At 41.0% G+C, this 13819-nt stretch overlaps 1 protein-coding gene across 1 annotated transcript in view; it reads right to left on the bottom strand.

Moving 5' to 3' along the window:
- The window catches only part of ADGRD1 (adhesion G protein-coupled receptor D1), an 897745-nt gene extending 889796 nt beyond the window's left edge, over nucleotides 1-7949 (bottom strand). Inside the window, exon 1 of the mRNA XM_082270985.1 lies at nucleotides 7555-7949. Within this exon, the coding sequence (XP_082127111.1) occupies nucleotides 7555-7620 (66 nt within the window). The 5' untranslated portion in view covers nucleotides 7621-7949. The remainder of the gene's footprint in view (nucleotides 1-7554) is intronic.
- Between the last annotated feature and the right edge of the window lie 5870 nt (nucleotides 7950-13819).

The following is a 13819-nucleotide window of genomic DNA, read 5'->3' as shown; positions in this document are numbered from 1 at the left end:
GGCCGTGAGGTCAGCACTTGGGGCAGGAGGTTTGGGCATGACTAACGCGTTTCAGGGCCACCCACGGCTCCATTCTCAAAACTGGTAGGTTAATGCTGCCCCACCTGTATTAGTAGTGACAGGGGGCAGTGTAACATGTATGAGGGGAGGGGGAATGGGTGGGGGAGAAGGGGCAGGAATGAGAAGCCACGCTCATACGGCTGTTCTACACAAGGTAAATATTGGACATAATAAAATGCAAGTTAGAAAATCAGGTATAGAAAAATAAATTTAGAGCAAACTAAAGAATAAAAAAAATATATATATATAAATATGTATAACATAAATAAAAAAAATATAAGGTTACTGATGAAAAAAAAAAAAAATGTGGAAATGGTACACATTGCTTGCAGATGCGGACACATCATATGTGCACACATGTACATACACCCATACAGAGCAAGAGTGCAACCAAGCGTGTCTGTGCATGCACATGCAGATGTCCTTATGCACGCATGTGTGTAAATACAGATGAATACATGATGGTAATAATTATATATAAATAATGTTTTGAAAAAATGTGTATATGCATGTGTGTGTACAGGCGAATGGACACACTGCCATGGGGAAGGAGCAGAAAACAGAAGTAAAGAATAAAGGGGTAGGGAATGTGAAATTAAAGAAAATTCACCCAGGAAAAAACAAAGTACCTGAGTTGTGTCAGACCTAAAGTAATGTAACTATGAGTGACATGATTCACAACAAACGCATTGTAAACAGAGGACAGGGAAAAACCCACCATGCAAGGAAATGAACAACTAGATAATGTAACTGATCTCAATCTCTTTGTTCAACCCATGGGGAGTAAGAAAATTGAGGGTGTAAATCCCTCTCGCACAGACGCTTAAAATGTTCAGCAAGAGGGTGACTGCCGGGTAAAGATTTGATCACTGAGACCCTTTGAAAAGCAGTCTGTCCATGTTGTGTAGTAGCAAAATGCCTGGGAACACTATGCTTTATAGCACTTTTTCAGTACCCTTTTCTGCAAATCTTCTGTGTTCCCTAAAACAGGCACATAGAGTTCTACTGGTTCGGCCTACATAAAGTAGGCCACAAGGGCAAGTGAGGCCATAAAAAACATATTGCGAAGAGCAATTTTCAAAAGTGCAGATATGATAGATCTTACACTTGGCTGTGAATGTGCTCTGCCCATGAGTAACAAAATCGCATGTCAAGCAAGCCTTCTTCTTGCATTGAAACATGCCTGTTAATTGGCAGAACATGCTCAAATGTCTAACTGGGGGTGCACAAGATTGGGAAACTTTACTTGGTGCTATTTTGTTCTTAATGCTAGTAGCTTTCCTATATAAAAATGTAGGACGGTTTTCATTCAAATTCTTAAGATATGGGTCTAGTTTGAGTATGGTCCAGTGCTTAGATAAAACTCTCTCCTTCTGTTTGAATTAAGCATGAAATTGGGTGACAAATCTACCCGTAGATTGCGTCATGTGAGATTCATCTCTGTCTCTGTGGACACAGGACAGAGATAAAAGGAATGTGCCTCTTCCTTTGTACCTGCTTGGATACATCTGGCTTCATGGTCAGGTCACACAGCCATACTGACCCCTGGAAGGTTCTGACATGCTCTCCATTTTTTTACTTCTTGTAAGTTACCAATTGTCTTAATTAATTCACCAGCTTTTAAACATATTGTACTTATAGTGGCTCTCAGTATCAAATAAAAAACACTTTATTAAAATAAGCAGCATACTTACATTGAAGTTGGCATGAAACAGCATGGATAGGGAACACCTGAGACCAAGCAGCTGTAATCAGTGTGAGGCTGTAGGCATCACTGAGCAAAAATATTAGCGGAGGATGACAGCTGTCAAAATGCCTGGTGGTTGTCGAGAGAGGGGATGTACATGCCCCCTTTTCCCTAATATCCATACTTTGAGCTGGCTGGCTCCCTGTCATCCTCTGTCTCTGTTTACTCAGTGATGCCTACAGCCTCTCACTGATTACAGCTGCTTGGTCTCAGGTGTCCCTATTCATGCTGTTTCATGCTATCTTCAATGTAGTGTGCTGCTTATTTTAATAAAGTGTTTTTTATTTGATACTGACCTTAGCGCCCTGCTATTCATTCTCTTCTATGAGGTGAAGCTATACTGACTTCCATCATCCAATCAAGTGCAAGCAAAAATGCTGTTTTTTTTATATTCCTTGCACGTGATTGGGTATCCTTTGCAAACTGAAACTTCACCACGTTCACTAAGCTCTGAAGCAAATTCCTTTGCAAGGTGCAACTTCAACAGTCTATATGCCTTTAGTAAACCAACCCCACTATGTCTATTGCCTCTGTGTGGGCATCTTGATAGAGGTAGGCCTTTGCCTTCTCATGTTAGAGCAGCCCCCTGATGACTGGTAATAATCTAATGATTGATAAAGGAATAATCAGGCAGCAGCAGTATAGGTTCAGAAAGTATCGATTCTGATTCTGATTAATGAATCAGAAGCAGGGAAATCCTTTCACTGCAACAAAATACCTCCCAACTTTTGAGATGGAAACGAGAGACACCTATTATCAAAAGTATGTAGCCATATGACACATCCCATGCCACACCCCCTTAAAGGAGAATTATAAAAAATAAAAAAATAGTTAAACAAGGGTTGTTTTTTTACCACTACTATTCCTTTATACTGGCTTTTGGAATTTACAAATGCAGCATTTTAGAACTTTTTAACACTGGAAACACTTTTATGAAAAAAAAAAAGTGCATTTTCTAAACAACTTTATAGATCAGACCAGAATGAGAGACAAATGAGAAGAAAAGAGGGACTTTGTTCCAAATCAGGGACAGTTCCTCGAAATCAGGGATGATTGGGAGCCATGCAACAAGCAGAACAATGAGCTGCTCAGTAGTGACATCTCCAAATCCCCCGAGACTAGCAGTCAGAGGCAAGGCAGCAGTTCCTTAAATCTCACGCTTCAGATATACAGCTATGAGAATGAAAGCATAGGAGTGCATTGGCAAAATAACTACTGCTATTTTCAAGAGAAATTCCAGACAAAAGGTTGATTTTTCAAGGTATTGATTAGGCATAATCAACATTTTAAAATGTTCTCTAGGAAACTCATCATACTGGTTATAATATGACAGTACAATGAACTTTAAATTTACCAAAATGATATAATTTGGGGATCTACCTAAACTTTTTAATTCATTTTGTATCTAATCAGGCTGGCTCTTGCACTCCATAGGTATTGATAGATTGTACAGTCAAATTGTAATATGGTGAGCATCTGGCGATCATAGTATGTTTTGCCACTATTGCAGTGTGATTCTGAATCATAGACAGAATTGCAGCAATGCCACCCGCGTTCCCAAATCACTAGATGTGAGCCGGGCCTAAAGCTCACCACAATACAATTTGACTGTACAATCTACCAGCCTGAAAGGATACAAAATTAATCGAATAGGTTAGATAGACCCCCAAATTACATAATTTTGTTCCCAAATCGCAAGATGTGAATGGGGCCTAAGATATCAAATTCTGACTTTTGAGTTGAGGCAATCTGCAACTAAACGTATGAACCACATGACAAACCTCAGACGAAAGCTGCTATGTTCTGAACCTATTTTACTTTCCAGTGAGTGATGGCAATGCTTAGGAAGTAGCATGCAGCAGAGTGTAAACTACTAGCCCCATCAATCCATCATGTTATGGAGATTAACAAAATCAGACATGTTTGATGTGCAGCCTGTGTGTTAACCATGTTTCCCTCCATAGATAGGGGAAAAAAAGCACAGAAGTGAAAAGATAGGAATTGTGTTGTTTACAGGACTACTAAGTGAAAATAAAAAGAAAAAAAAGCCTGTAAAATTCAGTAAAATGCAAGCATCTAATCTAAGAACCAGTAAGCTGAAATATATTAAATTTTTGGTTTTTGGCTTTAGATGCACTTTAAACATGTATTTCCCAATAACTGAAAAACAATGCAGTTCTTGTATATTAAAATTAAAACTAAAGCTGTCACATATTTTTGTTAAAGCTCAACTCCAGGCAGCTCATATATTATCCTGTTTCTGCACTGCCAAAGTTAGTTGCTTGTTCTGGTCTAGGGCAGTGATGGCGAACCTTGGCACCCCAGATGTTTTGGAACTACATTTCCCATGATGCTCATGCACTCTGCAGTGTAGTTGAGCATCATGGGATATGTGGATCCAAAACATCTGGGGTGCCAAGGTTTGCCATCACTGGTCTTGGGGAATAAAGAAAGATGATTTGCTTAACGGATCCTCCGCTCACCCTTTCAGCTAGACCCGTCACCACACTCCAGCTGTCTAGGGTCCTGATGTCATCAAGACCAAAGCAGAATCCATAGTTCTGCATTGGACGTGATGATGCCAAGGGACATCCCACTGCTGCAGCGTGGGAGAGTGCCACCTGCTGGGGGAGTGAAAGATCAGGTAAGGAAAACAGTTTCTCCTTTCTCTTAGAGAAAACAAGCTATTATTGAATTTTTGATGTTCTCTGACAAGCACAGTGCAGTGCTCAAACCTGACATCCTTAGCAGATGTAGGATGTAGAGATTGGAGCTGTGTGGTAGGATAATGTAACTCCAGTGTGCATTCCCAGGAGATATATCACTGGTGGCCACTCAATGAGCACAACAAGAACACATTGGACCCGAGATAAAAGAAGAACATGGCATCAACAGGTACCAACAGAGGGATTTTGCACCGCTTATCGCTGGAGGTGGGCACACCTAAAGCTATGTGTACCATAATGTGTTTGTTGTGTGAACTTACACATTATGAAGAATGCTGCCCAGTCACCTCGCCATTCAAGAAAGTCTTTAAATAAACAGGCTTTTCATCTAGTAGCTCTAGGACTGAAGTATAGTTTACTTGTTAAAGCACATGTCAAAGATAAATACAACTTGGTCTAACTTATCAGGAATACTGTATGTTGGCTTATAGCTAACTTTAAGATAAAAAAAATACAATGGAGAAGTAAAGGAGAACTGGCATACAACAATCGGAATTTCTTTTTATCTATGACGCATTAGTAATTAGAGAAATAAATTCCTATCATCCCACATCAAAACATCCAGCGACACTGTTAGCCAAGCTCAGTAGGATATATCCTAAACCATCCTGCTACAAGTGTGTTACCATCCGATAATTATTGCACACAAATAATGACAAGGCAATAAAAAAGTTAATGCTTAATTTGCTGTTTGTGTTGTATGTTTGCGTTTCTTACCCTTTCACCATAGCATTAGTCTGTTTGGGCTTAGGACGCTAGGATCCATAAAAATGCCATTTAGACTTCACCATGGTGCTATTATTGCCTATTCACACAGCTGACATTGTCATGTCCTAGTCATGAATGGATAGAGTATTACAGCCGGGTACATAGCATGCCTCTCATGGGAGATCCAAAGTACTCCTCGTGGGACATACATAGTTGATCACTATCTTCGTTTATATGAAAGTTTAATCATATTCAGCTTTTTGGAGGAAAAGGCTTAATGTGTAAAAGTAATTAAATATGTAAATCCTCTCCCCTGGTTAAAAAAGCACAACAATTGAAAATGTGGGATTTAGCTAGTTTCTTGCACATCTTACATGTGTTTCTGACCATTGTTAGACTGACCTCTTCTTCTGCCACAAAATATGGAATTGCCACCATGGAATTGTGAACAGAGACTGCACTGTCGCATACATTTATTTGAAGTTAATAATGTTGTATGGCTGGATTTGTAACTGCTGGAGACCCTTGTTGCACATCTACCTGGTCTGTAGGTGAAAGCTAAATGATATAAACATAAAAAAAATAAAAACCCTGACAATAAACAACTTACACCAAGCATGTGTGCTGCACTGTGGCTACATGATGTGCATTGCGGGTTGCTCCCTATGATGCAACCCATGCCCTTTTATATTTCAAATAGGATCACATTTTAGGGTTCTTTAATAAGGCAATGCAAAGGGCAATGCAGAAATGTGAATGCACAATATCCACGGGAGCCACACTTTTGTTAACTGTAGTTAGACTACAGAAAGGTGAAGGCTTCTTGGTTGCCACACTTTCTGCATGCTGAACAAACTAAAAATGTGCAAATGCTTTCATAGTTTTAGTCACTTCAATGATGACATGTTTTGGCCTGATTTTATATCAAAAGGCCACTGCTAAGGAGGTTGCATACTGATAAATAGGACCACGAGCAGTGCTCAGAGATGTAGCTTCATGTTCAGTCTCTAGGATGTAGCTTGCCCTGGATGAGCAATTCAAATAATTAAGTTAAAAAAAAAAAATTAATTTAGAATCATTTTAGCACAAGTCTTTTATAACAATATATACTGATAAATAGGACCATGTTCAGTGCTCAAGGATGCATCTTAGTGCTTAATCTCTAGGAATTAACTTACTCTGGGTGATTAAAAATAATTAAGTTATAAAAGTCATTCATTTAGAATAATATTTAGAACACGTCTTTATAAAAATTCATAACAATATTAGGAGAAAAAAAATAATTTATGAAGCGTTTGTAAAAAAAAAAAAAATGTAAAACGTGATGTTAAAATATAAAGTGAATAAATTCAGTGAATAAATCCATAATAAACCCTTCCAATTACAATATTTAATAAGAGCATATTCATATAAATTGACACATACTTTATTTGGCATACACTGTATACACTGTGGGGTTGATTTACTAAAATTGGAGGGCGCAGCAAAATCTTGGGCAGCTCTGCATAGAAACCAATCAGCTTCTGTTTTTTTTTTTGTCAAAGCCTAATTGAACAAGCTGAAGTTAGAAGCTGATTGGCTACCATGCAGAGCTGCACCAGATTTTGCAATCTCCAGTTTTAGTAAATCAACCCCTATGTTTTGAACACCTGTAGTTCCTGTCTGTTTGGATGTTTGGCATGACGATACTTCAATAAATTCAAGCAACTTCATTCCATGGCGGAGTGCGACCTATTTCTTTTTCTAAAAACACCTGTAGTTCGCCATGTTTATTTCGGTGGACCAAAGTTTTTAAAACCATACATTTGGAAATACACATTCAAGCTCATTCTGCATTCAAGTACATTGATACGTAGGTTCAGCAAAGAAATGTTTGCCAGCTTGCTAGCCTGAAGGCATTTGCACATGCGCAAGTGCATTATGGTGTGCAACGGAACGCTCACCCACACATGGCACATTGTACTGTTTGGCAAATTTGCTGTAACAAATACAGAAAAATAATAATAAATAATAAAAAAGAATATTATAGCATGTTGGCATTTTATTTCTACAACTGCTGGACATAAATTATTATTATACAGGATTTATATTTTATATACATAAATAAATAAATAAATAAATAAATGTATATATATATACACACATGTATATATATATATATATATATATATATATATATATATATATATATATATATATATATATATATATATATATTTCAAAACCATAAGCATGATAAACTTTAATTTGGCATAATGCTGTTTTCATGTGAAAGAAAAAACATTGTATAGTACGTAAAGTATATGCGTTTACCTGATTTCCACATGGTCGCAAGAATAGAAAGGCAATCCAAGGAAAGAATTGCAGCGAGTTCCCCATGAGTATATCCTATCACCCACAACTGTATGAGCTCGTGAGATAGAAATCTAGACAGATGTAAAGCTGCTCGGTGTAATGGTCCTGGAGAACTTATTGCAATGTCTGGGCACTGCTGCTGAAGTCATTGGATCCCATGTGATTGAGGGACTCCAGATTGGCTCATCTCTTATCACAGATCCTCTAGTGATGTGCCTGTCCCTATAGACTGATGTCCTCCTGTCCTCCTTTAATTCAGCATCTGCAGGGTCAGAGATCTGTGCCTGGATGCAGGTATAGGAAGAAGAAAAACACAGCTCCTAAGTGCCAGTGCATCTGTTGCTCATATTGTCACCACTAAGGAATCTGACTTTAGATTCTGACAATGTGTACCTCCATCCCACTAAATCTAGGGTGGAGAAAAGGCTTGAGTGATGTCATTGCTCACTCCTCAAAGTTTGTCCTAGTCCACAACACTATTTATAACCTTTCATTACAAGAGCTCCTTTTCTGGGTCCTAACACTAGCCTGCTAGAAACAATAGGGAGCTGTGAAGTCAACTGAACACGAAGTTTGGGGCTGGGATCAGGGCTGCTTCGTTTGCCTATGATGCTCTTGTTTGGAGAAGAAGTTTTACGTTTCACAGCTTTATATTCAGCCAAAAAATGTCAAGGCTCTGGAGCGTTCCCCAAACCGGCATCTCAACTAAAACACAATGCATTTTAACTCTTTGCTTGCACTGTGATATATAAACTTCCATTGCTTACAGGAGTATTGTTATTTTCTTTATTATTCCGGAAATATTCCCACTCTTTGCTTAGCACTGCTCTCTGGAAACTTATTTAAATGAAAGGGAAATCATCTTCATAATATTAATAATATGATAAAAAGAATAATTATAACAATAATATTCATAATAACTTACTAGTTGTGCACAGGGATTTAGGTACCTAAAAATACGTTTCAAACAAACATGGATTTTTTTTTTTTTTTTTGCTTTAAAGCCCTACTCCAGGAAAATTAAAAATTAACCCTTGCAATGGTGCTGTAGCTGAACTGCAAGGGTTAATTGCTCATTTAGTCTAAGGGCTCTTTCACACTTGTAGTCCGTCAAATAGGGTTTCCATCCGTCCAGATTTGATGGATCGGATCAAGTCGGATCAAGGCGGACATGTCTGCTGACATCTGATGCCCCATAGGGATGCATGGGGGGACCGTTCAGATCCGCCAAAAAAACGAACATGCGGATCTGAATGGTCCGCCTGTGTGAAAGGGGCCTTAGGCCCCTTTCACACATACGGTCTGTTTGTCCATTTTTCATCCATCCATTGACGGATGAAAAACGGACATCAATGCATCTCTATGTAAAAACGGATGACAATGGATGATCACCCGTTAACATCCGTTTTCATCTGCTTCCATCAATGTCCGTTTTTTGGAACGGATAAATGCCCTATTTTTCATCCGTCAAAAAAAGGGATCGGACGAAAAATGGATGTAAACGGACAAACGGTCCGTTTTTTATCCGTTTTTGAATTGGTAGTGGATGTAAAAAAACGGATGAAATATGGATGAAAAACAGATGAAAATCAGATGAAAACGGACGAAAAAAGGACGAAAAACGGACGAAAAACGGACGAAAAACGGATGAAAAACGGATGAAAAATGGATGAAAAACTGATGAAAACAGACGAAAAACTGATGAAAAAAGGATGAAAAACTGATATATTTTGACGTGACTGAACTGATGAACTGAATGGACCATATGTGTGAAAGGGTAGGAGAGTGAGCCCCCGTTCACACTGGTGCAACTTGTCATGCAATTTGACAGGTCAAATTGCATGACAAGTCACACCCTATTGTCAGCAATGGAACTGTTCAAATCGGTGCGACACCGACTTTGCAGTGCCGTACCAACTTAAAAAAGTAGTTTTTGCACTACTTTTGCCAATTTCAGGTGCGACTTGCATAGACATCTGTGCATGAAGTCGCACAGATTTCAGTCAAGTCGCACCTGAAGTCGTTGACATGCGGCTTTAAAATTGTGCAATTTCAAGTGAAGTAGCACGGTTTCAAAGCCGCATTCAGTGTGAACCAGAACTTAGCCCAGGTTCACACTTATGGGAGTTCTATGCGGATCAGATGCGATCTGAAAAGAATAGATTTGCATGTCATGTAAAAAAGTATTATTTCCAGTGAAGGCTGGTCACATGTATTTGTTGTGAATTTGATTCGGTTCAAAAAAGGGTCCTGTGCAAGCTTAGTGTGGTGCAGTGCGGTGCGATGCAAGTTTCAGCACCATAGGCTTATATGGGACCGGATTGAAATCACAGTCCAGTGTTCACATCACTGCATTTTTTTTTGCGCCACACTCCTGCAGTGGACTGTCCCTCTGCATCATCATGCCCAGTGCAGGGATATGATCCCTGTATTGGTCTTGATGATATTGTAAAAATACAAAATAGTTCATTTGCGCTCAGTGTGAAAGTGTAAACAAAGCTGCACCCACTAAACATCGGAATACTGGATGTCAAAATCTATATATACAAATATAGTGAGTGCGCATCAACACAAATAAAAGTCCATAAACATGCAATAAAACATCAGTGATGTAAAAATCTGCTGAGGACAGTAAAGTCCAAAGACAAAGGGAAAGTTTTCACTTCACTGATGTTTTCATTTTGTTTGTGGTCTTTTATTTGTGTTGATGCACACTCATTATATGTGTTTATATTAGTCTTTATGATGTCAGGATTTTAGTCCGCTGGAGTAGAGGGGAGAAAACAGCCCAGAGGATCAGTTAAAGCAGTAGTAAACCGCACCAATTTTTTTTGTTAAATCCTGCAAGGTAAAGTCATAATGTGCTAGTATGCATCGCATATTATAAATACTTACCTTAGAATGAAGACCTGCAGCCCCACACTGTCACTGCTGATAGACGCTTCCATCTTCACCTGGTCTTCTTTCCGGGTTCGTGTCCCCTGGCCGTCTGATTGGCCGTGCCACGATGACGTCACTCCCGCGCAAGCACGCAGGAGTCACGGACCGTGGCACAGAGCCCTGAAGTGACGGCACGGGTATACTGTCCCTTCAGAGAGCATGCGTTGGTGATGTCACCGGCTGCGTGCAGTATGAATATCTCCTAAATGGTGCAAGATTAGGAGATATTCACTGTACCTACGGGTAAGCCGTATTACTTTAAAAAGGTTGTAAACCTTGAGGAAAAAAAGGCCAAAAAAAAACCTTGTAAGACAAAGGCATAATGAGATAGTAAAAAAAAAAAAAAAAAAGGACTTTACTTTAAGTAGATCTTCTTTTCTATGTTCTCGGGGCAAAAACGAACAGTTCATGCTTGAAGCCCCAAGGGATAATCTTCAAATTTTGGCTTTAAAGCTGAGGTTTAAGTATGGCAATTTTTACAAAATTACATTAGCCCAGCATTGACCAATGTAAGTATGTACTGTATGTAAAAAAAAGTGTATATTGTATGTAGCACACCTCTGGGCAGTGGCGGCCGGTGCATTGGGAGCGCATGGAGTTCAATGGGGCTTTTTTTTTTTTGGCATCACCTGATTAGAGCCAGAGGCTCTAATAGGGCGATGCAAAGGGTGGACCCGGGGCGTAGAGCAGTGCGTCCCGAGCCCACCCATTGTGTGACAATAGCGAATGAAAATTTGCTATTGTCACACGGATCCTCATCCTGGCCAATCAGGGAGCGGGTCCGATACGTGCTTCCTGATTGGCCGCAAGGCAAACCCCATGCCATTGGCCGAGGAGGAGGTGCATTGAAAGGGGGCATGTACGCTGGTCACTGCATTGATAGGGGGCATGTACGCTGGTCACTGCATTGAAAGGGGGCATGTACGCTGGTCACTACATTGAAAGGGGCATGTACGCTGGTCACTGCATTGAAAGGGGCATGTACGCTGGTCACTGCATTGAAAGGGGGCATGTACGCTGGTCACTGCATTGAAGGGGGCATGTACGCTGGTCACTGCATTGAAAGGGGCATGTACGCTGGTCACTGCATTGAAAGGGGCATGTACGCTGGTCACTGCATTGAAAGGGGACATGTATGCTGGTGCATTGAAAGGGGGGTCACTGTGCATTGAAAGGGGGCACGCTGGTCTCTTTGCACTGAAAGGGGGCACGCTGGTCTCTCTGCATTGAAAGGGGGAAAACTATACCTTAATTACTGAAGGCCCCTTTCACACTTTTGCGACCTGCGTTTTTTGCCGCAAAGCAATGCCTATTACATTTTTCTGTTTGCGCCCCCACACCCCCCCCCCCCCAAACAATGTTGAGCACCAGTCGCCACTGTCTCTGGGATTCCTGTGGAAGCTGGAAATCACTGTAGTAGGCACCACTTTCACTTCACCACATCTCCGCTATCTTCCGGGTTCCATGCCAAATAACTGGCCCGCTGTTTTTTGAACACAGGAGGTCGGTTGCTCGACACAGCATCATTCAGGCAACACTTGGCTTTTTCTGAAGGAATGCAGAGTCCTCTGATTGAACAAAGCAGAGAGGTGGGGCAGTGACATAACGACCTCCACCTCGTCCAAGCAGAGAACACTTTGCATTCATTGAGAAAATGCAAAGTTTTCTTTGAAAGGCATTCACAAGGAGCCAGCATCCTCCTGTGTTCAATAAGCAAACAAGACAGCCAATTAGCACGGAACACCGTAGCGGAAATCAGCAGTGCTAATTACATTGATTTCCAATTTCCACTAAGATCCCATAGGTATCGCTCATATACAATATCTCACAAAAGTGAGTACACCCCTCACATTTTTGTAAATATTTTATTTATATCTTTCATGTGACAACACCTACGCTTTGCTACAATGTAAAGTAGTGAGTGTACAGCTTGAATAACAGTGTAAATTTGCTGTCCCCTCAAAATAACTCAACACACAACCATTAATGTCTAAACCGCTGGCAACCAAAGTGAGTACATCCCTAGGAGATAATGTCCAAATTGAGCCCAAAGTGTCAATATTTTGTGTGGCCACCATTATTTTCTAGCACTGCCTTAACCCTCTTGGGCATGGAGTTCACCAGAGCTTCACAGGTTGCCACTGGAGTCCTCTTCCACCAGATGCAGCTTTTCACTTTCCACGTCGCCTGCCACCAGATGCAGCTTGTCACTGTGAATTGTCACTTCCCACGTTGTTTCCCACCAGATGCGGATTGTCACCTGCCACCAGATGCAGATTGTCACTTACCATGTCGCCTGCCACCAGATGCGATATCTTTTCATGTGACAACACTGAGGCTGCATTCACATGTCAGCGTATGGATCGCGGGCAGAATCGCCACGATTCCGCCCGCGATCCGGAGATTATTGCAAATCGCGGGACGCCTGTGCGTTGCCCGTGATTTGCAATGGCACCCCAAATGCTGAGCGATGTTGCCGCGATTTCCGCCTGCCGAATCACGGTAACATCGCGCAAAAAAAATCGCGGGACGCATTACGCCCAAAAAAGTACAAGAGCTTCTTTGGAGCGTATTGCGTATATGACGCTGAGCATGTGCACTTAACTTCTTTGGTCGACCATGGCGAGGACTGTTCTGAGTGGAACCTGTCCTGTTAAACCACTGTATGGTCTTGGCCACTGTGCTGCAGCTCAGTTTCAGGGTTTTGGCAATCTTCTTATAGCCTAGGCCATCTTTATGTAGAGCCACAATTCTTTTTTTCAGATCCTCAGAGAGTTCTTTGCCATGAGGTGCCATGTTGAACTTCCAGTGACCAGTATGAGAGAATGGGGTCTGATTCTGTCTTAGTCATTTTTTCAACCTAGACCCATGGTTGATGCTCATTTTTTACTTTCTACCTCTTACACAAACATGTTTTTTACTTATTTTGCAGCCTCGTTGGTGGTATTATGCATCTGCTGTGACCGCACTGATTGACCTGTGCTCCTTCTGGTGGTTGGTCTGGCCTGCTCCGGGAGTTACGATGTGTGGTTTGGGGAGATCTCTCTCCCCTGCTGTCGCCTCCATTTCACCACTTGGACGGGTGAGGCCACTTTCACATCGACACCATGCACCGTGCCCGACACTTGACGATCACTCGAGTGACGCCATTGCGTCTGCCACGATTGTTCCACCTTTTGTAGGCTTGGGGAAACTGGAGTTTTGGCTCCATTTCTTCCCCTAAGACGACACCCGCCCACAGGCATCTGTCCATGTCTCTCATTAGCCGCCCCACATGGCGTTA

This window comes from Pelophylax lessonae, assembly GCF_965119305.1.
Source record: "Pelophylax lessonae genome assembly, chromosome: 1".
Classification (NCBI taxonomy): Eukaryota; Metazoa; Chordata; class Amphibia; order Anura; family Ranidae; genus Pelophylax; species Pelophylax lessonae.
Note: the sequence above shows the minus strand (reverse complement) of the source record. Positions and strands in the feature narration are given on the sequence as shown.